The 25682-nt window shown below is 39.6% G+C and overlaps 1 protein-coding gene across 10 annotated transcripts in view; it reads left to right on the forward strand.

Moving 5' to 3' along the window:
* KIAA1217 overlaps positions 1-25682 on the forward strand; it is a 180969-nt gene that overhangs the window by 80438 nt on the left and 74849 nt on the right. For all 10 annotated transcript variants that reach the window (XM_082045925.1, XM_082045926.1, XM_082045933.1 and 7 more), the window contains 3 exons: positions 3007-3202; positions 17483-17681; positions 23153-23246. In XM_082045925.1, coding sequence (XP_081902051.1) covers positions 3007-3202; positions 17483-17681; positions 23153-23246 — 489 coding nt within the window. The remainder of the gene's footprint in view (positions 1-3006; positions 3203-17482; positions 17682-23152; positions 23247-25682) is intronic.

The following is a 25682-nucleotide window of genomic DNA, read 5'->3' on the forward strand; positions in this document are numbered from 1 at the left end:
AATATTATTTTAAGTTTTTGAATATTTTAAAATATGTTAGTGAACATTCTGTGGAAAAAAATATATATGGTACGATTTATTGAATGTTTCTTTGCCATCTGTCTTATTTATCTTACTTGATACTGGAATCTACACACTTAATAAGTATTACAAGGGTTGGATAATGCTGAAGATTTCTGCCCTGCTTTTTTCAACCACCTTTATGGGTCCTTGTAGGTTATGGCTCCATAAATGTTGCTTGTCCTCTCCCCACTTCATGGTCTGGTTTTCATCCAAAGTGCTGCCTAGGAATCCACTGATTATTAAGTAGCATCAAGCCTAGTGCTTATTGCCAATAATAAAAATGCTTTCCTATCAAATATGTACACATCTCTCAGTTACTTGAGTAGCCGCTGTTCTTGCTGTGTTTGAGGATTTTTTTTTTTTTTTTAGAATCTGTTTAAAATTCAGAATTAGTCCTGAAATGCAAGGTTTACACGAGTTGAGCATGACAAATAGCTTGAAGCCTTTCTTAAAGGGTATGTGTGATAGATCTCATTAAGAGATTGCATTGGTTTTATATCTGTATTACTCCATTTACTTGAATGGATCTTCTGTGGATTTACACTGGTGTATGTTAAGAGGAGGACTGGGCAGAATCCGGGGTGTGCCTTGGCCTGGCTTCGTCAGGCTCTGGTCGGCCTCTTGGGGCTGCAGTGTTTGGGGTGAGAAATGAGGGCTGCCAAAAGGGTCTTTTTTAGTCACAGTAAGGCTGGTGTTATCATCCCAGGGATCTGAGATGTTAGGTCCTAAAGAAATGTCCTGGGGACAAGCACATTAACACAGTGTCACTGAGTTTGGCTCTGTCGGCGCGTTGACAGGAAACACTGGGCAACTGCAGAGCTGAAGCTGTGACTATTGCTTCTGGTAATGGAGTATCCACTTACTGCTTCAATATGCACCTGCTCGTATGTGTCCGTAAACTATATACACAGAACCGCATGTCTCAAATGACATCTGGGGATTCAAGTGAAAGATAAACAAAAATAAGCCAAAACAAAGCAAAATAAGCTTGATTCATATTATCAGAATATTTTTTCTTAAAGAAACAAAAGCAATCCCCTTCCCAACAAACTCTGAAGTTTCACAGATTGATTTGCTGGGTTTGTTTAAATTGCATCTTGTTCTATTTTTTAGTTATGATTTTCTAGAAAGTGAGAATTATGTGCCTTCTAGCTCTCTATTAATGGATACACACAGATAAGTTATCAATCAGTACAAGGAACGACAAAGCTGTAATTACTTGGCTTGATAGTACTTCTGTAACATGCCTGTGTAAATAAAATGCTTCAGCAGTGGTGGTTTCCAAGCTATTGTGGAAAGCTGAATGAAGAATTACTGACTAATCAAATTCTTTCTCTGTGTTTCCAGGTCACTTGTAACCTTTGTATGTTTGCAGGCACAAGTCACTGTATTTACAACCTGCAGTGTCAGAGGCACTTCAAAGCATACTTTAGTTTGTTGAGAAAAAATGTTGTTAGCTTTAAGTCCTGCAAAAATTCAGTGCTTTGGAACAATTTCACTGCAGGACATTGGATAATACCAAGTATTTTAATATTAGCATTTCAAAAGTGAAAACTTCTGGAGGATTTAGCTTTCTTGTGAAGTATTTGTAATTTATCTTAGTTTGTGAGCAACTGCACAACTTGGCAACAACAGGCCTCTGTAGCCAGCTGATGAAAATCTAATAAAAGTTAATGTTCTTCATACATTCAAGGTCACACAGGGAATATTAGGTGATCTGTGCTATTGCTCAAACAAGCTCACCTCATTTCACTTGAAAAACCACTGAAGGAACCAGATGTCAGCAAGACAAGTCATCTTGGCTTTCCAGAAAGAAGCAAAATCTTTTCTGGATCTTGACAGAATCTTCAAGCCTAGAGTTGAAATTGATTTTAGTACAGAGGGTTTTAATGTACTAGCATCTGACCTTAAATGGTAGGGACGTGGAAGGCATATATGTCTTATGACATCTTGTGCCTGTTGCTGATTAAAGGCCTTCGTAAAATTCATACTTACATACTGGTTTTAGGAGAGTAATCTTGCTTTGCTTTGAATTTCTGCTTGTACAGTGTCTGTTCTAGTTTGTTGTGATATAGAGTTTGCTTGAGAGACTGGAAAATTGTTCTTCCAAAGTAATAGTAACATCTGGTTGAGAGAGTTTCACTGAACAGCATTGAGTATTTTTCTTAATGCAACCCCTCTATGTAGAAAGCACATACAATGTCATTTATATTAATAGTTAGCAGAAAAATGTTGCGGATGTAGTGTCTCCTACTGAGGCTATTTTTATTGGGTAGATCTTACAATGAAGAGTAATCTGAAGTGCATAAGTGAAGCCATCTCCTCGCCCGAGAGTCAGCTTTTTCCAGATACTGTGTTTAGCAATTTACTAGTGTTATTGCCCAGTAAAAATCATAGTTAATTTGGTCAGTTAATGACGACATTTATGGTATATGCTGAGGCAACAAACAGCAAAATCATTATTTGTGACTTCAGCTAGAAATGTTGGATGGCTGTTTTGGCCTTGCTGCATGACCTGTACCTTTCATAGATGGCACAGCAGAATATACTGAAATTGATATCTTAAAACTACATCACAGTATTTCTTTTCAGATTTTTTTCTTAGTAGACTTGTCAACTTAAGTGTTTGTGTGGACATGCCTACACTATAGTGGCTGTTTGAGCAGCAAGAAATGATGTTACCATACATCATCTCAGCACGTCTTACCCTGGCAGCCTTTTTAGCAACAAAATTTGCAATGTGAAGGTACAACAATAAAAACCTTAACAGAATATTCAAGGACACTGTTTTCTTAAATAATCTCCACAGAAGTGACCTTCAGCATACCAGTATTTGAAGAAGCTCGGACTTCTTCCATCTTTTCTTTGTTGTTGGTTTTGTTTTTCCCCTATTCCCTGTATTTGTGTTTCAGTAGACCAATAATGAAATACTCTGTTTTGCAGACAAGAAGCCCAAAGCCGTCCCAGAGCCCACAGCCCAATTTGGGTGACCAGACAGAACATCTCTCTGAAGCGTCTGCCGATTCCCTAGAGGCCATGTCGGAGGGCGATTCTCCAACCCCCTTCTCGAGGGGCAGTCGCACACGAGCAAGTCTTCCCGTGGTGCGATCAGCAAACCAAACAAAGGAAAGATCACTGGGTAAGACCCTGCTTCAGTCCTTCTCCTCTCTGCTCTTAGACTGTGTTTTTCCTCTGTGCATTTAAAATAGTTTTTCAAATAGTTTGGGGTTAAAAAAAAGTTAAAGGTTTTGGTAGCACATTATTTTTAATGTCAGGTTGTTCTTTGGAAATGTATGGAGTACTGGGTAACTTGGAGGAATGGTGAAATTCCTTCCATAAAACAAGAGGAAAGACGCAGACCCTGACATGAAATGTTGACTAATGGTTAAAAAACAATGTTGCAACTTTTTGCCAAGCTTGCACACTATGTGGCAGTGAACTTAACAGAAGATTGCACCCTCATTTTGAGACAGGAGACACAGGTGTTTTTACTTTATCATCTCTTCAACTTTATCATCTCTTCAAAGACAGACCTAGTTGGAAGAAACCTACAGATATTATTGCCTGACAGATCCAGCTCTTAGTGAAAAAGTTTGGTATTTGCATGGTAGTGGTTTTCCATGGTTCCAGAAGGCGGAAGCTCTGAATGGATAAGCTGACAGAGATGCCCTTTACTTTGGGGCAGTGCCCTTCCATCTGCGCGGTGACACGGGTGATATGTTAGTACAGGTGGATGGCTCTGCTTCCCACGTTCTTCCCATATCTCAGGGTTGAATTAAGCCCAGCTGTGAACCAAATCTCCTTTTATGACGATGGATTTTGTCCTGGAGACTTTGCTCTCAGCTGATGGATAGTACGAGTAAAAGCTGCTTTTTTAGAGGGAAGACACCAGAGGGCAGTTAAAGTGCCATGAGAAGGCGGTGTAACTTGCGTGTGGATTGCTGAGGCAGGCAGGGTTTTGCTCAGAGGTAGTAAACTGAAATGCTGCTTTCCTGCAGACTCATCTCCCAGCATACAGAGTGACATAAATGAAAGGCAGGACTGTAAATCATAACGTGCTTGTAAGCTTGTCACAGTGGTTTACTTGTTCCTCAACAATTTAAGACAGTTTCTGTCAAGAGTATTGTGATATCTGACAAACACAACAAAGAAGAAAACAGGGCGGGAAGGGCTCCCTGCCACCCCCAGAGTTGGCAAGTGCAGAGCAGTGGGGCTGGGAACAAGGGGCTGATCCCTGCCCATGTCAGCTCACAGGGTGGCACTGCCACCCTCTCAAAGCCCGTTGGGCCACCAATATGTCAGGCTCTCTGGGGAAAAATTTTGAAGATTCCAACCTGGACAAGACCTTTTGGTTTAGAGGTGTTTTTAAGAGCAACCGTGTAACGCATGTATGTTTACTGTGCACGCAGAGGATTTGTCTCTGCCTATATGTCACTGCTGGCTGGGGTGTTGTCAGAATGGCTTGTTTCACCCCAGGGTTTTTTGGAAGCCATGTATTTGCTTCAACATGACGACAAGTGGATTAGGCCTTTGCAGGCCTGTGTGCAACTTGCAGTCCAAAACCCACCACATGGGTTTTGGCAGGCATTTGGTGATTACCCCAGACCGCATAGGGTTTCTCAGCTCCGAGTTGCTGTTTTGGACGTGAGCTGAGAATCAATAAAACAGCTTTTGGGAAGCTTTTTGTTGGCATCAAAGGGAGTGGCCTGTTTTGCCCCAGAGCTTTATGCAGTGTTTTGTCTCCCAAAAACTGAGCTAGAAACAACTTTCTCATTGTCACTGTGTACGTCTGAAAATAATACAACCCTGCTCCTGAAGAAGACTATATGCCTTAGTGCCCAGAACTACTAATAAAGCTGGTAACAGGAACATAGAAGTGGCCATACTGGATTAGACCCACAGTCTGCCTGGCCCTGTGTTTTGTCCTCAACGGGGACCAGAAGCAGCTAGTCCAGGCAAGAGTAAGAACAGGGTAAGTATGTGTATGTATGATTCTTCCCTCGAGTACCTTCCCAGCCTCAAGCTATCTTCACCTTAGGGATTTCCTGGTTATGGTTTCTGCCTGGGTAATAACCCTCAAGAGATGTCTCCTCCAGGTATTTGTTCACTCTTCCTTTGAACCCATGTAAATTGTTTGCACCCGCAATGGTGAAGTCGTGACTTGGGCAGCAAGTTTCTGTGGGTTTACTGCCCAACCATGGCTTTTTTCCTGCTTTGTTTTGTATTTGCTTATCTGCTGTAAGTTACACTGCCTTGTCCTTGTGTTGGAGGTGACAGCTAACACTAGATTGCTATCTGCTTCTCCTGGGCCTTCTCTGATTTTGTAGGCCTGTCATTTCCCTCAGGTCATCTCTTCTCCAGGCTGAGAAGCACTGCTGTAATCTGTCTTTCCTCAGCCAAAACCTGTCTTGGACATTTGATTATCGTTGTTACCCTTCTTTGCACTTTTTCCAGTTCAACTCTATCTGAGATGAGAGAAGCAGAGCTGCAGAAGCTCACTGTTAAGTAGTCCTCTCTTAAACCCTATTTTTAGCATCCATTGCATCTACTGAAATGTGTTGTTCAGGTCCTGATGGAGGACCGTCACATGAAGATGCACCATTTTATTTAATGGCCAGGATTTCCCACCCTGCAAGGCACCCTGTCTCAGCCTGTCTTTCACAAGACTCTGGCTTATCCCAGCATGAACAAGCAAAATGCAGGGGTGAGGAGAGGGAAAGGAAGCAGTGTAATATGAAGCATTGGAGTTGAGAGGTTTTAGATTTGAAACTGGAGCAAAATTAGCAATGTGTGTGGCTTAAGGGATCATCACACTAGCCAAATAGGAGGTAATATATTGTCACCACCTCACAATCTGTCATTTTCAAGTTATTCCAGGAATTATTAATAGCAAATAGTTTGTTTTAAAAGATAGTCTAAAATGGTTCTAAAATAGTTCAGTTTTAGATTATTATTCTTCAGTGCCTTTCTTTTAAAGTAATGTATTTCTCAATCTTTCCTGCCAGTGTGTTCTAACACTACCGTGAGCGATGTTCTGAAATTTTCTATTTGAGACTTTTTGCAGAATGTGGCCCTGTTAGGATTGTTTTTACTTCCAGCAATACAAGGGGAGTATTTATTTTTTAAAAACAGGAAACTTTATAACTTCAATTTTAAAAATGTAATGAAAATATTTATGTTCATATGGTCTTAACAAGCTATGTATAATCACCTCCCATTCCATCTCTATTAATTTTTTAATTTAATATAATTTAAATACAAATTATGTTTTGATTCTCAGCCAACCTAATTTCAGTGAGGAAAATTACCAGCTTTTGTGAATTTTTATTAATTTTACATTTAATATCTCACGAGCATTGTTTAAAAAAAAAGACGTTTTCTTTCTGAAATTCTAATTCTTCTGTAGGTTCCTATTTTACTAACTGCATAAGAGTCAGTTTGTTTTTAAATTGTGGTCTGAATTAACATGGACCCTGAGAAGGAATACCGGTAATGCATTTTGGCTACCCTAGCATCATGGTTTTGACAGTCAGAACTAATCTAATACGACATGGTATTTTGACACGCAAGGCAATCGCGTGCCATGTGGAGTCGACCCAGAAAACAGTATTCCAGTTGTGGGCCCATTTCAGATTTCAGCCACAGCTTTTGAAATGAAGGTCTTTCTTGGCTAGGAGGTCTATCAGAAATCGGTGCTTGTCTCATCAATTTGCAGCCTGGAGACAAAGTGAGATATTAAAATAAATTAATTCACTGTGCAAGAGACAATTAAATGTATTTTTAAATACCTATTTGAAAGCTGGGAGTTTTTCCAGTGTGATAACTGTGGGAAAAAATTATCTAGCAAAACTGTCAGAGCGAGAATCGGCTGAAACCTGGAAAGTGCTCAAAAGCTTTTAACAAACTTCACTTGCAATTTGCCTGGAGGAAGCAGAACCTGTCAAGCGCCCAGCGAGGTTCTGCCAGCCACCAGCCTGCGCCCGTGCTGCAGCTCGCTGCCGTCGCTGCACCGGTTCCTCTGCAAAGAAACGAAGCCTAACAAATATTTCTACTTGTAGTCCTTCACGTGGCACATCTGTACAAATGATGGGCCTGATGCTGACACGCTCTGCGGTGACTGAGCGGTTGGGGCGATTGATGCGGTGGGTGGCAGCCCCGGAGGGCAGGGTGTGATTACAGCCTCCAGTTGTGGTAGCAGCTGGAGGTGCTACCACAAGATCAGGCTGTACAGGGAAGACTGGATAAAAGAAGAATATGGTATTAGGAGGGATTTCCATAAACGTGCAAGGATTTGGGTTGGAGAAGTCACTGAGGAGGATGGAGCTTTATGGCTTGTGGGCTGCAGGAACCTTCTCTGTGTCTTCTGGACAGGGTGTCTGGCTGCTATGGTCCAGTAAGAAGCAGAGGGTGACTGGGCTCCTTGCTGGCAAACCTGTGCCTGAAATTATGTGGCATGGAAAGGCCTCTGCAGAAATGTCTGCTCTAGCCGACATTTGCATTTTGTTTGCCTTCAGAGAGATTACTTACAGGAGTAAAATTATACAAGCACTTAGGATTGGCATGGGGATATTAATGCAATATTCTGAATGTTATTTGTTAGCCCCACAACCCCAAGTTTTAGCAGGCATAGATTTTATTGTGTGATTAATTAGTTTGCTGATACCTTCTGTGGAAATAATGTTACTGATTATAATAGTAACACCTGGATCTTTTGTAGTATTTCTTGCAGGTGTTTCTCAAAGGCTGTGAAAAAGAGAGTCGGGGCCATAGTTAAAATTTTACACATAGGAAAACTTCTGTAGAGAGAGGGATAGTGACTTGGTTGCTGTCACTTGACAGTAGAAATAACTCTCTATAAATTTGTGTAATGTACTGTGAAACTTACATAGGAAAATATAAATACTAAAGGTAGGCTTATATGCTATATTGGTGGTAGTTAATTGTTATTTACTATTTATGAGCTCAAATTTAAAATAGGCAACTTAAATCAGTTGTGCAAATGGTCGTAGATTTTATAAGAGAAGTGTGATTTGTGAGCAGTAGCACTGCCCTCTCAGATTCCTTAAGGCATGATTCAAGTCTGGTGGAGTCAGCAGGATCTTCAGTTTATTTGGTGGGAGAGGAACTGCCTGGGAACTGCATTTCAGGTTAAGGCTGAGTATAGCTTCAATGTATTCAGTCATCTTAAAGAAATTTTCACTATCTTGTCTTTTTACAGTGTATGCAAAGCAGCTAGCATGCAAACCGTTGATGTAAATATTTGTTGTAATGGTCAGATACATTAACATGGGTTGTCAGGTCTATAGGAAAAACAGCCTGAAACAACTAGTTCCAATTATTGAATTGAAACAAAGATCCTAGGAAATTAAAACATTCTAAGGTAACAGTAGTTTGCCTGTCCAGCTTTTCTAGATTTTATCTTCTTTCATATATCTTCAAATTATAGCTGAAGTTTTTGGATTTGGAAAACAAAACAAACCTCTTACCTGAAATATTTTGTGTCAAAAAAGGAGAAGGTGGTAAACAATCATATTGACATATCGTAGCGCTGGGAGTTTTTTCTGTTTTATTTATTGTCCTTACATGATTTGTGAAAGGAATATGGAAGAGTGAAATAGGGGCTAAGACTTGTGCACTGCACTCAGTTATTGTTTACTTAAAACATTCTTCCTCCTATAAGAGAATGTCTTGTGTGTACCTGAAAAAAAATGCTTCCAAGAAGCAAGATCTTATTTAGGACATACTGTTTCAACAGAAGCACATTCTGTCTGCCACTAAAGAGCTGATAAGCAGTATATTTTAGATGATGTGTCACACTGGAGCTGAATTTGAATCCATTGCAACAGGCTGTATCAGCATGGATCCAGTGGGTTCATTGCACCAATACTGAAGTAGATGTACAGTGTGCTGAAAAAAACCCATTAGCTATGCAAGTCTGTATCTGTCACTTCTATATCTGTTAAATATTTTTGGCATGCCATCTTTAGTATTTATTTGCACTGCACTAATACTAAAGGACCCCAACTAAAAATAAGACCTCACCGTGTTGGGTAATATACAGTGAGAAAATACTATTATTGCAGGACCTTGCAACATCAATAAACCAGAATGAAAAGTGTTGAATAAAGGGAGAGGTAATTAGGGTCCAGACTGATCAACTGACTTAAGCTATGTCAAGGTAGCAGTGGCTTTCTTCTTCATCCCGAATCATACCTGCACAGAAGGTGCCATGTCTTTGTTCTGCTTTACCACCGCTTCTTATTCTGATTTAGCAGCAGCAATTTCGGCTTTCAGCATTTGGTGTCTGCTGGAAGAAGGATTTAGCAGCTGGAATACCTTGTGCAGGCCAAACTACCCTTCAGAGGAAAGGTAGGAGGCCAGATGGAGCTGTCCCATAGGTCATCTCTGGCACAGGAGCTGTCACTTGGACAAATTTGTTCTAGTTTTCACCTTAGGTAGAATGTGTAAGTGTACCTCTGATACAGCAAGTCACACAAACACCAGACCCTTCCATTTGCACGAGGACATGGAAAGAAAAAATTGCAATTCCATGCTTTGCAAGATGTGCAAGATTTTGGCCAAGCAGAGGAGCATAGTACTGGCCTGTCCCTCAGCACACTGTATTTAGGATTTGCTGCCAGTGCTGACAGCCAGTCCCTGAATAAGGACAACTCTTGGATTTAGTCATTGCTCTCAATACCATTTATATATTTAGGTAGTGATTCTAATGCATAGTTACTTTGCTGGACCCAAGTTCATGAGTTCATGTTTCTGTTCCCAAAGGGAAACACTATCATCTCTGTGGTATCATGGAAGGCTGTCTCTTGTTTTTGTTCTCATTCTCTCTATATATTTTGCATTTTTGACTATAGAGTAACCAAATTTAAACAGGATAAGAGGGTAATCACTGCATCAGAGGCTTGTTGATAGCCTGATGATTAGGGTATTCTCTTGGGATATTAGGGACAATGGTCTGAGCAACTTCTAAGATGGGAGTCCTTCTGGATAATTCTTAACTGGTTTATAGAAGACAAGCACTCAGTACCACTGCTTCTACCCAGTTACTTTCTGTGATGAACAGACCAGCTGTGAGGAGGAGGGCGGAGCAGTGGATGTTGTTTATCTTGGCTTTAACAAGGCCTTTCACATGTCTCTTATAGCATCCTTGTAGCCACACAGGGGAGATACGAGTGGCCATCGAGGTGAGTAGGGCTTAATGCTTTAAAGTCTAACTGGCAGCTGGTTCTTGGTGGTGTTTCTCAGGGGTGGGCTCTGGGGCCAGTAATTTTTAACATAAGCAACCTGGCTGTGGGGATGGAATAAACTATCAGCGGGGTCAAGTCTGACGCTAAATTTGGGAGCTTTTAATATGCTGGAGGCTCAGCCTGCCACCCAGTGAGCCCAAGGAATGGGCTAGCAGGACCTTCCTGAAGCTCCACAGAGGCAAATTCAGTCTTTTCGGCAGGGACATAATAGCCCTGTGAGAGAACATAGGCAGAGGTAGACTGGCTTGGGAGCAGCTTTGCAGAAAGGACTTAGGGTCTGACAACCTGTGTTAGCAGTGTGTACTTGCAGCAGTGAAAACTGCATAGCTGGCTTTAGGAAAAATATAGCTAGCAGGTCGAGGGAAGTGATTATTCCCCTTTTCTCAGCATTCATGAGGTTGCACCTGGAATATTATGTTCAGTTTTGGCTTCCCAATACAAAAGAGATAATGACAAACTGGAGTGAGCTCAGCAAATGGCCTCCTGGCATTCTTCTCCTTAACCATGCTAACTAAGCTCCCGGGTCCAAAATCCTGTTTAATGTAGGCCATACCAACTTAACAAAAAGTAAAGCTGCTTGTTAGAACCCAAGTAGGTGAATTTCTGGTGTGATGCTGTAACCAGCTGCATTCTTTCAAGCTGATGGCTCAACCCCTTAACTTGCTACTGACAGTCGTGAACTCTTTAGAAATGAAATAACTTTGGAAATATTGAAGAGAATTCCCACAGTAAATACAGAAAATTTGTTAGATACAGGAAAACTACAAAGTCATGCATGGCCTTTGCGATTTTAATGCTCCATGGCTATGGAATGCCAAAATTATCCCATTCTACCCTCAAACACATCACTTCTACATGGTTTAGTACTGAAAACCAGATTTTATAAAATAGTCACCACTCAAATGATGTATACTGCATACAGTTGATTTATATAGAAAGGAGATACAATTGGATAGGATCTGTCTCTCTCTTTGTGTTTATTCAAGAGGAAGAACATGTATTTCAACAAATCTCTTCTCAAGATGATAAAAGTAACTGTCTACATTGATGGGCTCACTGACTTGGATATATGGACAAAATTGTCTTTTAGCAATACGTTATTTCAAAGGTTTTACCTGCAATCAGAAAGAACAAATACCAGTTTTTCTTTAGACAGAAAGATGTCCATTTTCTTTTTGGTTTTTGCTTTTTCTTCTTAGCCAGCTAAATGTATCTGTGGAAGAGTGCTAGTATTACAGTGTAAGTTAAAAATCTTTATTTCTTATAACACTTTGGTAGAAATTTTGTGTGACTACCAAATTTTCCATGTGTTTTTTCTTTAGGTAACAGATCTGTTGCAGAATTGCAGCAAGTCACTGTAAATTGCAGACAGGGATGAAATTGCAATAAGTAGTACTGGACTAAATTAAACAGTTCCTTGTTTTACTGAAGTTGTTATCAAACAACTTAATACCCTGAGCAAAACTCTTCACGCTATTCTGGAAGAAAATTATATAAAATAAGTAGTTGTTTTTATTTTTTTAAAAGATCTACTTTTGGTTCTCTTAGTAGTAGAAGACAGCTAAGCATATTTATGGATGTTTTCTGGATGTAGAGGACAGATTAGCAGCAGGGAGTAGCTAATGGAAACTAGTACGAGAGCTTCAGGCTAGAAATACCACAAGGATCATGGCAATGACCTCAGACTAGTTGAAAATGCATGTGGTGAAATAGGAGAGACAAGTCTCGAGGATGTGGAAAGTAAGGACTGCATATTGAGGAATTTCTTCCATACTGTAGGAGTTGTTACTGTAATAAAATTGTGTCTGCATAACTTCTGCAGAATTTGGTGATAAGGACACCAACTATGTGTTATCTCTGTTTATCTGGTATCTGTGGCAAGGGAGAAGAACAATACAGGCTTATGCCAGCCTTACAGTCCTATATATTACAATTGTGTCGAAGAAAAATTGGAAGGATCTTGGCATTTTGCTAAAAAAATAATAATTGCAAGCTTGATTTTGAGGAAATGATGGACAGGTTTTATTGTGATTCCCTCTGAATTGTCCTGAAGTGTCGCAAAAAACTAGCTATCATCAAGATTATAAAAGTTATCTTTAGATTTTAAAACTGATACACATCTCAACTAATGATTCAACATAAATATGAGGAACAAACCAGGGTGCCTTTTCTCAGTTTTACTCCTTGGCATTGCTGCTGACTTCCGTGTGAGGGAAGGTGCAGACAAAGCCAGTGACTCAGTCAACATTTGGTGGAAGATCAAGCTAAACCAGCATGAAAAGGTAAAGGCTGTGCATCATCTCAAAAATATATGGTTAACTGATGGACAGGTAAAAAGACAAATCTAACGACGATTTTACCAACCTCTAACTCAACATTGTGTTATTTAATTTCTATTAAAAAGCACAGCTCATCTTGATTTCTGGCAGTTCTTACTGTTTTGCTCACCATGTACTCCATATTTTTTCACCTTAAGATACAGCTTTCTTTGCTATTTTATCTAGTTTTCCTTTCCTTATATATCCTGTACTAATTGCTAATACACTTTTCTGATGCTATTTTTCACCTAACAAGGTCTGGAGGCCTCCTGTACATATTTTCCTACCTGTTTTAGTTATACCTAGCTTTGCAACTTTGATTTGAAGAAATTATAGAGCTTGCAATGTGTCCAGGTTTTGATTGCTGTATTCCAGCCAACTTTATTAATTACTTGACATTTTCAAATTGGACATGAAATTTCCAGAGTATGCATAGAGTGGCTGGGTCGGAAAGTATCAGTGCCTTGTTCATGCCAGCGATTTCTGGTTCTGTGGGGGAGTATCAATGCTCTAGCACCAAAGCAGCCGCACACATATTGTTAATCATCAGTTAATACTTCTCTTCAGACAGGAGCCCATGGATTAAGGTGCTGTTAAATGTCAGTAAGATTTTTTCAGTGCAGAAATTTGCAGGATGTCTTGCCTACCCAGAGAGTGTCCTGTAGCTTCATAGGAAATTCATGAACTCCAGTTTAAGCTTTGACTGTATTTTATTTCATAACACTGAGGAGTTAACTCCTTTGCCTCAGTTTTCTCATTATGAGAAGATAATTATGAGAGGATTATATGAATACCGGTAGTTTTACATTTAAAATTCATTGTGTGAGATAATTAACTGATATTTGTAAAGCTCACAGAAGATGACTCAATCATTTGTTAACTTATTCTTGATTTACAAGGTATTTAACTTTTCATTGCTGTTGTATGCTTCGTGTTTTTCTTTTCTTAAATAACCTGTTTGCAAGGATAATTCCTGATCTGTAAATGAAAGCAAGTTGTGATTAAAGCTCTTCTAAGCATCTAAGCTGCCTAGCAGTGAGATCACTGTTAGCATAACCATGATAATGTGGTGATTTATCAGGGTTAGGCCAGCGTGTTTGTTGGATGGAAGCACTAAGAGATGAGACTGGGTGGTGTCAGGCTGCCTGCATAACATTAGCTTTTGCCGTAAGGCAGAAACCTTTACCAGTTGTAACCAAGGAGTTATGATCCTACCCATACAAGCACAGTGCTCAGCCGTTTTGGTTATGCTCCTTGCTTTAAAGCCAGCCTGGACCCCTGAGTTCGGGTATGTGGTCATGTCCTCAGCTGCCAGGTGGGTTTTAAGCCCAGTTTATCTGAGCCGAGCACCTTGCCATGCATCTGGTGTGTCTGTGTCAGCTGCAGCCGTGGCATGGGAAGTGCCTCAAGCTGTGCAAGCTGGACTGAAGGTGCAGGATGGCTGCCCCAGGCACCGCTACAGCGGCACTGATGGATTCAGCTTGTGCAGGAGGCACTACCTATGTAAATCAGATTAACAACACATCTTTCATTGTACTGTGTTGCATTTCATGTAGACTAGCCGTAAGAGAAATGATTAACCATTTTGCAAATTCTTCTGTCACTGACCATTGGTATAATAAATGTGGAACAGAAAGTCATTTGTTTCTGAAAGAACTCTGTATGCAGTGAAGGAAAGGGTGATCATGTGGTGTGTTTGCATGATCATCATCAGATCTAGGTTTTATGCTTGTAAACCTTTCTTTGAATATGTCCTTTCACCTCTTGGGTGTTTAATTTCCCTACTATAAAACATACCTTTCTGTTGACAGGAACATTGTGAAGCAATTTGTAAAGAGGTTTAAGTTTCTAAGGCCTGGCTTACACATAAATGTCTTCTGCTATAGCCTGTGTTTAATGCTGTGGCCTGTTGCCCGTAAGGTGAAGAAAGATCAGAAATTCCAGAGTTATTTCTGAAGCTGAATGATACCAGCGTGACAAAGGGGAAAGCTTAACATCGCAGTTTGCCTTGTTGCTGTTGGAAAGCCCAGGGCTGGCAGTACCTACCTGGAAGTGGAAGCCACAGTGTTGTTTGACTTGCAGTCTCAGAACAGTTGCATGTTGTAGTTTCCTCCTTCACACTGATGGTCATGCCTGTCTTCCTAGAGTAGCAAGGCATTTCACAGTCTTGTGTGTTTTGTGTTTTATAAAACTCAGCAGAGTCTTCATGTTTCAGGTAGATCCACTGTGACAGAAGCATAAGTGCAAGAAGGACTTCAGGGTACATGGAGATGTTTAACGTCCATTCTGTTTAACTTTCCTTCCAGCAGCTTTGCTGGCATATGTGCTGTACCCTAACAAAAGCCGTGCCTGAGTTATATTCTATTTCTTCTTGTTTTAATTCTCCATGGGAGTAATTTTTTAACTGAAGGTAAAACAAACCTTAGAGCTCCAGCAGTTTCCATGAAGTTGGGCCTGTGGGTATTGCCAGTGTTCAGAGTTTCAGCCCAGCAATGTGTGGGAGAAAAATAATGTCAATGACTTAAAATAATGGATTTTGAGTCTCTTTATCCTGTCATGCTGAAGCTGGATTTTTAGAAGTGAACAGCTAGTTTTGTCAAATAGCAAATGTCCTAAAGCATTGCTATATCATGATACGGATCAGATAACTCAAGAGGGAAGGCAGTAAGTTTTTTTAAGAGCATGTGATTTAAGGGAGGCTAAGGAAAAAAGAATTTATTATGCCTTTGAAAATGTCTTTTACCCCTACAGTTAGATTGTAACCAAAACATTTCTCTGAGTTGTATGTTAAAGCTGTATATTTTATGTATATTTTTAAGGCATGATCTTTTTTGATAACATACGTATTTGCTTTGAAAATCCAAGACCCAAAGATAACTGTAATTTTGTTTTGGATCAATATTTTGTGGGAGTACTGGAGGACAGACAGAGTCAAGACTGTTGTGAAATGATTTAGGCTTGTGTATAAGGAAGGCTTTTAAACTCTGCCATTTATTTTGTGTTAACAGTTTCAGTAGCTCAATATACAGCATATTTTTAGCATTTTCTGCAACCTGCACTGACTTTTAAACTAGGCAGAAAAGAGAGTTGCACACACTTGCAAAGCCGATATGCAAAATCTATATTTTTAGCCAAAATATAATTTTTCGCCATTTAATCCAAGAAGGTTTCAAATTTCAAAATGTAGAAGGTTCCTTATGTTCTTTCCAAGAACTAGAAGCTATCATCAAAAATTAGTATGTTTATGCACATCTTGGGACAGTGAAATAAATACAGTTATTAAAAACGTGTACTTTATTTATTTACAAATATAGTTTCTGAATTCTAAAGAATGTTTAGCTGCATAGAATATTTGAATGAGCACTAAAAAGCCAATTTTACCTAGGAGAACATAAAGAAATAAATTATGGTTTTGTTTTGTTTTTTAAAAAGGGAAAGAGTTTAATAATCCATTAAATATTGGCCTTAAAAATAATTTTTTTAGGAAAATTGTCCCCAGTCTTTGAAATAAAATTAGTGACTTTTCAGTCTGAAACAATTTTTCCACTGAAAGAAAAATGGTAGTTTGTTGTAGGATTCATAAAGTGTCTGATTTCAGTCTTAATGAAATAAAAAGTATCAGCTCTTGATAGTAGTACGAAAATGATGTTAACAGCTCCATTTTATGAAAGCAGACTAGTATTAAATAATGGTTAGGTAATGTTGAGTAGCCTGTTTAGTATTCAGAAAACTTAACACCTTCCTTCCCTAGGTGTAAGCGCAATTATCTGCCCACTGGTTTTAGGAACATCTGCCTATGTATATATTCATTCCTCTACAGCAGTCATGGACAATATAGGGACAAAAATACTGAAGACTAAAGGGAGAGAGGGCTCATCTTGGATTAAAATGTCTTAACTTCTTTTCATTAAATGCCTTTGTATTCTAGGACCTTAGGTTTTCCCATTGCTTTTGCTCCATGTTTGTATCTCAGGACTATGAACTGCCTGTCCCATTGCCAATGACTTTCTAGTGACAATCATTGAGTTACCATCTAAGTTTTGTCATTTGCTGAGATTTGATGATGACTGATGGTAACTGCACTGAGGACTGTGTGTTCCCAACTCTCCTGTTTATATTGGCCATGGGAGAGCAACATATGGTGGAGCTACACTGCAACTGTCCATATTTTGCAACTCACCATCTAAGATTACTCATGAGTGCTAAGATGAGTATTAATGCTGCTGTGGAACTGAAAGGATCTGAAATTGCTCTTGATTTTGTGTGAGACCTCAGTTTTGCTCCTGCTAGGAGTTTCACCTAGGGCTTTATAATATACAATGCCAGCATATTGAATTATTAATACAAAATTACTAGTGCTAAAATAGAAATCTGGTTGTGGGGGGGTGTTGGGTAAGCATGAGGGTAAAATGCAAAATTTATGTGTTAGGGAAACTGGGTAATATAAAAGCATAAAGTTCTTCCTCAACTGCTTTAAAAAAATTGCCTTGTGGTTTGCCAACACCTTGAGCTGCAGAGCATACTTGATGTGTTTGGGACTTTCCATTATCCTTTCTGAGGTAAACTTCTGATTTATCTAGCTGAAGAACATTAAAAATAGTCTTTTTAGCAAAGTGCAGTACTGGAGCAAGCATATTTATCAAGGCACAGCCATATCATTGTTCTATGCTCTATTCCACCAGCATGTTGAAAAGGAAAATGTATGTGCTTTGTGAGTGAGGAGCTGATTTTTCTCTACTCACGATGGGCTTGGTCTGTGTTCCCCATGGATTTTGAAGCCCAGACCGTTTCTGTGTGCTTAAGAATATGTAACTTGCTATTATATTTTTATTGTAGGTGTTTTGTATCTTCAGTATGGAGATGAAACAAAGCAGTTGAGGATGCCAAATGAAATCACAAGCACAGACACAATTCGTGCCCTTTTTGTAAGTGCCTTCCCCCAGCAGCTGACAATGAAAATGCTGGAATCACCCAGTGTGGCCATTTACATCAAGGATGAGAGCAGAAACATATACTATGAATTGTGTGATGTGAGGTAAGTAAACATTGAATTACAGCTGTTGGGTTTTTGTTTGGGATTTTGGGGTTGGTTGGTTGGTGTGTGGGTTTTTTTGTTTGTTTTGGTTTTTTATTTTGTTTTGGATTTTTGGGGGGGGGTTGGGTTGTTTTTTTGTAGTGCACTTACAGAATAAAAAGGAGTGGAGTTGATAAGTATCTGACAGATAGTGGCCTGACACATAGAACCATGTTCTGTGGTATCTGAGTAATATGGTAGGTTTGGTCTGACAATGCCTTCAGCTGTAGGTGCAATATCTGTTGCAAAAGCCATTAATAAGTAGCATGCCTTGTTCAAATATTCATATAGTACATGCAGGTTCACATATTTAATATTGTATTGAATTTTAACTGAGACATAAATGGATAAAATACAGAACACATTTACAGAAAAACTGTTTTTTGTCTTTGCTGGCAGAGTAAAGCCTGGTCCTTGTAAGCCTGAAGTTACAAATATGAATGTCACCAGTGTCCTCAGAGCAGTGCCAATTATTCATGGTCTGGCACTGCCAGAGATCTGTGGCACTGTTGACCAGCTGCACAGCCCCACCACCTCCCTATGTTGTGTCAGGATGCGGCAACTGATGCAGTCACTTCCCTTCACTAATTCAGAGCTTGGTCAATAAATGATCTGACATATGACTGCATCTTTCTATGCTTCATTTTGTGGGAGTGCAGCTGCTTAATTAACCATGTTCCTTCAGTCCTGATGTCTATGATCTTTCAGCAGAAGGACCACGTTCTCAGGGTCCCTAGAAAGTTCCAAATCATGTAGCAACAAGGCCCTCAGGCACACACCAGACACGTTACGCTCTAAAACTCTGCAAGGAAATATGGTGGGCCTTTGTGCCATCCCCTGCATAAGAAGTTAAGTGGTAAAAAGAATAAACAGAGGAGCATAAGAAGATGGAGAAAGCAGAAAAGGTGTTTCCTCTCTGCCGGTCTCCCACTAGTGCAAGAAAATGGTCTGAAAGTAAGAGAAGTGTACTGTCTGCTGCTGCCTTGTTTCTTCTGGAGATCCTGTGGCTCAGGTCCTTCTCTGTATCATGTTGTTGTTAAAAGAGCAAGTTGAAGCTTTTCTAAACTTGCCACTTCCAGTTGTCCCGTTCCTCCTTTTAATCTTTGAACAGCACCTCACTCCATTTTCTCTCCTCTGTCTTGCTCTCCTCGGGCTGTCTATCTAGTGTCTTGTTATTAGCCAGCCTCTTGGTTTCTGTTTTTTATCTTCCTTGCTTTGCAGACTCCCACCCTTCTGTTTGGGCCTATGTTAAGACCCATCTGATTTTTTTGCATCATCATTCATCATGTGTTCTAGTTTCTTATACATGAAACAGTTTATTCACAAGATTGGATCAACTGATTAAATCAAGATACAGGTTACTACATCTCTGTTGCCAAGCACATTATTGCCAACCATCACCTGGCACATCGGCTCCTTCTCTCTCACTTTATCCTTCCATCTTCCCTTGAGTTTCAGACTAACAGTTTATGAGTTCATTTCCTCCCTGCCCCTGAGAATGTGGTTGTTGATTATCTTAATACCACTCCACCTTTTTTCCCCTTGCTCCCATTGCAGGCGTCACTCTGCCAACCTCAGGCCTGGCTCAATCCCAACATCTGCTTCCTCTGTTCCTGTGCCTGTATTGTAGAGCATTTCTAGAGGAAATCCCACGACCCAGCTGACTTCCTCCATGACAAAATTCCCTCCTTCAGTTCTGCCACCCTTCTCACTAAGGAAACTCTGTAATTCCAGCTTAATAGAGTCCAAAGCATGTGCTACCAGCTGCATTTTCACCACTTTTGAATACTTTTCACAATTTCTCCACTTCTGTTCCTTATTGTTCACAAGATCTTGCCAGTGCCTCCCCTCAGAGAACAGATGAAGTATCATTTTTCTCTTATTTTCTTGCTGTGTCTTCCTTCAATTCTCTTATTTCTTCCTTGTCTGAAACACAGGTGTTTCAGTCAACTCTTTAAGGTCTCCTCCTCCCTTGGAGGCTGTCGTGTTCCTCTGTGTCTCGCATCCCTTGCTTTGTCTTTTTAACAACTTTTTTTTATTACTCTATTAAAGTTCCTACTCTTACTTTGCTAACGTGTTCCTGTGCCTGCCAACAAAACTGTCCCTGAACACAACAGACATTTCCACTTCCCACCCCACCACCTTTCTCTCTTGCACTGAGCAGTCACTACCACTGTTGGCCAGAGTTTTACTCTTCTCATTCTGTCCTAGACCATTTCCAACCCATTTGGGGTTTTATTCTTCTAAATCCAACTTGTCTTCTGTTCCCTGCTGTTCCATTGAAGATGTTGAAGTCCACAAGCGTCCAGCTTTTGTGAATACCCTTTTTCTCCCACATCTCTCCTGTACTGTTAATGTTTTCTTCTTATCTCCCTTTGTTTCAATGGCTGTTCTTTCCTGATTTCTTCCTGTCTCTCTCAGGTATCATTTTAGAGGTCCTCTTCTCAAACATTGATTTTCTGTTGTGATTTTTTCAGGGCTTTGTCCTGCTGCTTTTTCCTTGTCTGTACCTGTCTCCATCATCTTATCCCTGTAGATTATTTGAATTATATCTACCTGGGTGACTCTCCCATTTATTTTTCTGTCTCTCCTTTACAATGGGGCTCATCTGACCAAATGGAGGTTTTTACATCCACATTTTAAGCTGGTTATGATTAAGCCTACATGCCTACAATCCTAAATTATATTAATACATGCCAGCGAACCTAGCTGTTGATGTCTTCCCTGTGAATGTCTGTAGCTGGATGACAAGAATCTTACCTCTTCTGTCCAAACTAAAATCCTGATTTTCTCTTTTGCTATAATCTCATGGACTATAGTTTCAGCCTAGCTTATGTTCTCCTTCATTAGACCATCACACTCCTTTCCCCTTTTTTTTTTTTTTTAAATTTTCTTTAATAACTGGGAACTATCTTTCTACTGTCTTTTTTAAGCCCATAACCCAGTCCTTTTCTTAAAGTGGTTCAGGGCTCTGCATCAACTGTAGATTTCGGATTTTTTCTGCATAACATCTATATGATGCAGCCTTGCCTTTCCTACATGTAGTGAGAAGCCACTCAGCTAATTCATCAGCTTTTTAATAGCAACGGCTGTAATGATCTTTTCTCTGCAGTTGACACAGGTAATCTTGTTTGCTCTTACCCATTCAAATGAAGCAACAAAGATAATTCTCCTAGTTTGAAAAGCAGGCTGTTTCATGTGCATTTTTTTTCATTCGTCCTCTGGCTGTATCTTTTCCATCTCATTAAATATAAACTACTTGTCTTCATTATGAGGGCTCCTCCAAGCCCACTTCAATGCTACTTTTCATTTCTTGTTCAGTACCAAGTGCCATCTGCTTCCACTTGGTGAATAATGCCAACTTTCATTCTACGTGTCTTCAATTTTCAAATAAGTGCCTTCATGCTCTCTCAGGCAGCCCTCTAATGTGCTTGGACAGTGTCTTCTGCAGACATCCACAAAGCCACCGTGCTGGTCTCCTTCCAGTCCCACCTTCCTGCTCTCTCTGTTGCATTGCCTACTCAGAGCATGCCCCTGGTCCCAGGATCTCTTTCTCACTCCTCTGGGTGGTCTTCTCATTTCTTTTTGTTCCTTTATCTTCCTGCAGTTCTCCTATTGTCTTTTGTGTGTTCTGTTCACCTTGTAAGCTGGTGAAGAGGTTGTGTTCCTGGGGTGTTTATAAAGCACACACAGATCAGTGAGGCCTTTGAACATGCCAGGGGCGTCTGGGAGCTACACTAATGCAAATAATAGTAATAATAAAAGTACAGTAATATATGCCTGTTATCAGTAATGTTTATCTTAGAAGAGCAACATGAGGTGAAATAGAATTCACTTCGTAGATCAAATGCCTAGCGTGTTGGTGCTTTGCCTTGCAGCAATGTTTTACTTTAAAGTGTAATGTTTCTACAAGAAATATTTATGGAGAATGCTTTTAAAACAAACTCCAGTTAGTTGAGGTGCCATCTCATAGCCATCAGACAGAACAGACAGCAGATAAAATTTATTTAAATGAATAATGTACCATTTCTTGAACTGAAGATGAGAGAGAGTGCTTTGTATCAAAAAGAGGATATTTCCAAGTCTGAGGCAGAAAATGATAACTGAGACTCCCAGTGCAAGTCTTAAAGCAAAAGGGTCACATTTGCAAGATGGAAAACAGTTTATGTTACCATAAATAATTGAAGAACTTGAACTTGCCGCAAGGTAGCTATTTTCCTATGCAGTCTACTGTATGTAAACACTCATAAATACTAAACTTCTCATCAGCCCTGCAGTTCTTAAACAGAAGGTACTGATCTGTCTCTTAAGCTGTAGGGTGTCTTTAATAACTACTTGACATCTACAACAGCAGCACAAGTTCTGACTAGCTACCCATTCAAAGCCAGCACTGAGTGTAATATGACAGTGTAAAAGAAATTGGACCTGCCCCCGAATCCTTTCCTTCAGTTCTAAATGATAATCCCAGTGATTAAGATCAGTTCACTAGACTTGTAGCTGCACCTGGAGGAAAGGAATTCAGTCACATGTGTAAGTAAATTCTCTAGAGATCACTGTTGGGAAATGACAGGAATCGCAGCTTTGAAAGGATGTAAGTAAGCGTAGATTGGAGGCTTTGCTGCTGATTAAATGTGAGCAAGAGATCACCAGAACTCGGTGCAAATGTCTAAGCCATAAAATTATTGGAAGGTAGGTTTTGAAACAAAATAGAAAAGTACTGTCATCGCACTCTTTCCTAAATGTAATAGTTGAAAAATGAACTAATCAGTAACAAAGTGTTTGGTCCTAATTAAATGAAAATATGCTCTTAGGGCTTTCCATCTAAACCATTTCTGTGGTAGCTTTCATCAAATTTTTAACTTGTGTGTTTTTGTAGTTCCTATTTTTTCTTTTAAAAACCTGTCTTTATTATAGATAAAGTTTAGAGGAAGGATTTATCTGCTACTGAATTTTTAGCTTTTGTGGATTTTTTTTCAGGTTTGTGAACAAGCAGTTAACTGTAATTTCCTCAAGAAGAACCGCGGTTAGCAAGACTGCTTTTCTTTTGATATTCTCACTTCTTAGAATAGCAAAAATTCACGTGGGCTGAGTACACAATAAAACATGTAAATATTAACTAAATCCTTTTGAGTCCCGTGTAAATGTTGAAACTCTATTGTCTTCAAAGTGTTTTCACTCTAAGGCAGGATCTTGAAAGAAACTTAACACTATCTAATTTTTATGGGTGTGGAGTTGTAGCAACAGAATGATACTTCCCATGGGAAAGAGAATCAAAGTAGGCTTTTGTTTGTTTGTGTCTAATTTATGGCATTTAGATTTTTCTTATAGGTCGGTTGCAGACCTACTGTGTTGGTCTGTTACCTGAAACTTTCAGCAACAACGTAAATAAAACTACTTTCATCTGTTATCATTGCTGATTCTTTTGATTCCAGGAATATTCAAGACCGATCTTTCCTTAAAGTTTACAACAAAGATCCTGCACACGCGTTTAATCACACTTCCAGAGCTGTAAATGGAGACATAAGGGTGAGTACCAGTGCTGTATTTATACTTCTCTTTCCTCTAGCTTTTACGTTAAATGTTGAAATTCTTAACTGAAATTTGTACACAATAATTCATTAAATCAAGGGCATATTATGACATATACAGAAGAGAGAATTGATCGTGCTTACCATAATGTTTCTTAGCTGCTTTGCTTTTTCCAAATACTTGCCCTGAGCATTAACTGGTTTTTTTGTTCTTGTTTACTAGCATTAAAGCACGTGAATCAAAACATAGCCTTTAATTACTTGTTTTGGGACACAGGCAGTGCTCAGAGTTTATACATCTTAATATGTTGGTTTCCAAACCCTTCATAGTGAAGTATGTCATGGTGTTAGTTCACTCGAGCAAAGCTTCAGCATGGACTGGTTTGCAGTAGATAGGCAGATGTACTTACCTTGAAGTCTATTGAAACACTTTGTAAATGACCATTTCAAATAAGAAATTCTGATAAGTACCGATTGTGGTGTAAATGGTTGTGTCTTTTTCTAAAATTTGCTGCCTGTACTGAACAAGGACTAGTATATCTGCATTTTCACATTGATGTTTTGTATTGGAAAACTCCAGGCATTTGAAACATATTGGATTTCTTTCTGTCATTGTCTCTGTGTTTTGCTGGATGATAATCTCACACCTTGATGCCAAGAAGGCAGGAGATGTGGCTGTGCAACACCTCTCCCACCGTGTTACCCACAGCTAACGCTGCAGCAGAGGGGGTGGTGGTGAGGTCACACAACCTCATGTCCTCCCCACACATCCTGGGTTTGTCCCCAGGAGATGGTACAACCAAATGAGCTCAACAGGGCCAGAAGGGCATGCCACTACGGTCACACCTGTACTGTGACTTTTATGTGTGCTCCAAAGCTGATTGAACTACACAGAAAATTTCCTGAGAAGTGATTTGCTTAATTGTACATTTGCTTCTTGGTTTTATTATCAATTCCGAACATGTCACACTGCTTTATTATTAATATTTCATGTAAATGCTTCTGCTGTTTCAACAGTTTAGGGCCTCATTATTTTAGAAAGATTGCAGTAGTTTATTTACAGGCACTCTTTTCAACCACCTCTCATTTATGTACTTCAGTTATAAAATGGTCCTTTTGATAGGTCAGAAATCTAATTACTTGATCATTCACACTGCTGCACACACCACATGAGAGAGCAAAAAGATGTACTTCAGAGGGCTGATGTGTTAGTTTTTAGTGTCGACTTTAAGGTCCTAAAATACTTCAGTTCTAGTTATACGTAACTGGATGTATCCAATACATCTCCTTCATATTCAAAGGCATGACATACTACCATTGTGCATGATGACATTAAGTCATTTAACAAATTCACTATGGCTTTATGAAGTTATGCTGTATTTTTCTTGTTCCATGTGCAGTGGATGTTGAATGTATCTACCGTGGCTTTGAGTGCTCTAGACCTGTTTTCAGATATGGTTAACTGCTGTGTTAGCTACATGTATTCAAAAGTAAAGATTACTTCTTTGGCACTCTTCCAAGCATTTGCTGCCTAACAGAGTTGTTTTGAATACAGGTGCTGCTTCTGTGCAGAAACTGTAATAATTTGTATTGCTTTTTTCAAAATACTATGTTGTACAACAGATACGCACACTTCAAACCTCCTGATTATGGCTGGGTTGTCGCTATTGGGCCATAAGTCACAAGCAATGGTGACACAGTGATGACCTTTGCAGAAGTGGTGGTTTCATGCCAAAGATGCCATTTCAAAATTCTGCCCATCCGACAAAACAGTTATTTTCTCATTTAGCTTTTCCTTTGAATTGGGAAATTTCTTATCTTTCTGGTCTGAGAGGTGAAGTCAGAGCCAAGATGTTCGTAGGGGCTTTGTGGAGAAACATGCAAAAAGTCTTCCCTTTGATCTGTGTGCACTTCTGCACTTCAAAGCATGGAAACAAGTGATTTTTTGAGTTCCGGATATAAGGAAACTTGTTAGTCTAAGGATGTGTGTCCTCTGGTTGTGTTTTTCTTTGTGCATCAATGCTCAGATCCTAACTGAGGCTTTTCCCAAACTAAAGGTATTTAGTAACACCCTCTCTGATCCTCATCCTCCAGAGTCTAAAGCTGGAGCACACACTGCAACTTTTCCTCTATTTGGCACAAGTTCTGTATGATCTTCTCTCAGATCTCTAATTTGATTGAATTTGTAGGGACATAGTCATCTAGTGGTTTCTAACCTTTGGTTAAATCTGGTTGAAATTTGTCTGCAGAGTCACAGGTTATCAGGTCAGGGGAGACAAACACCAATAAGCAGATGGATTATCTATTCCTGTTTCCTTAGCAAACCAGATTAAAGGGGGTGGCAATGTACACTTTGTGTGCTTGTATTGCATGGTACCCAAAAGATTGTGGACAAAGCTTTGCTTCTCATCTCTCCCTTTGTGTTTGTGCGTCT

The sequence above is a fragment of the Streptopelia decaocto genome, assembly GCF_964273445.1.
Source record: "Streptopelia decaocto genome assembly, chromosome: 2".
NCBI classification, from domain to species: domain Eukaryota; kingdom Metazoa; phylum Chordata; class Aves; order Columbiformes; family Columbidae; genus Streptopelia; species Streptopelia decaocto.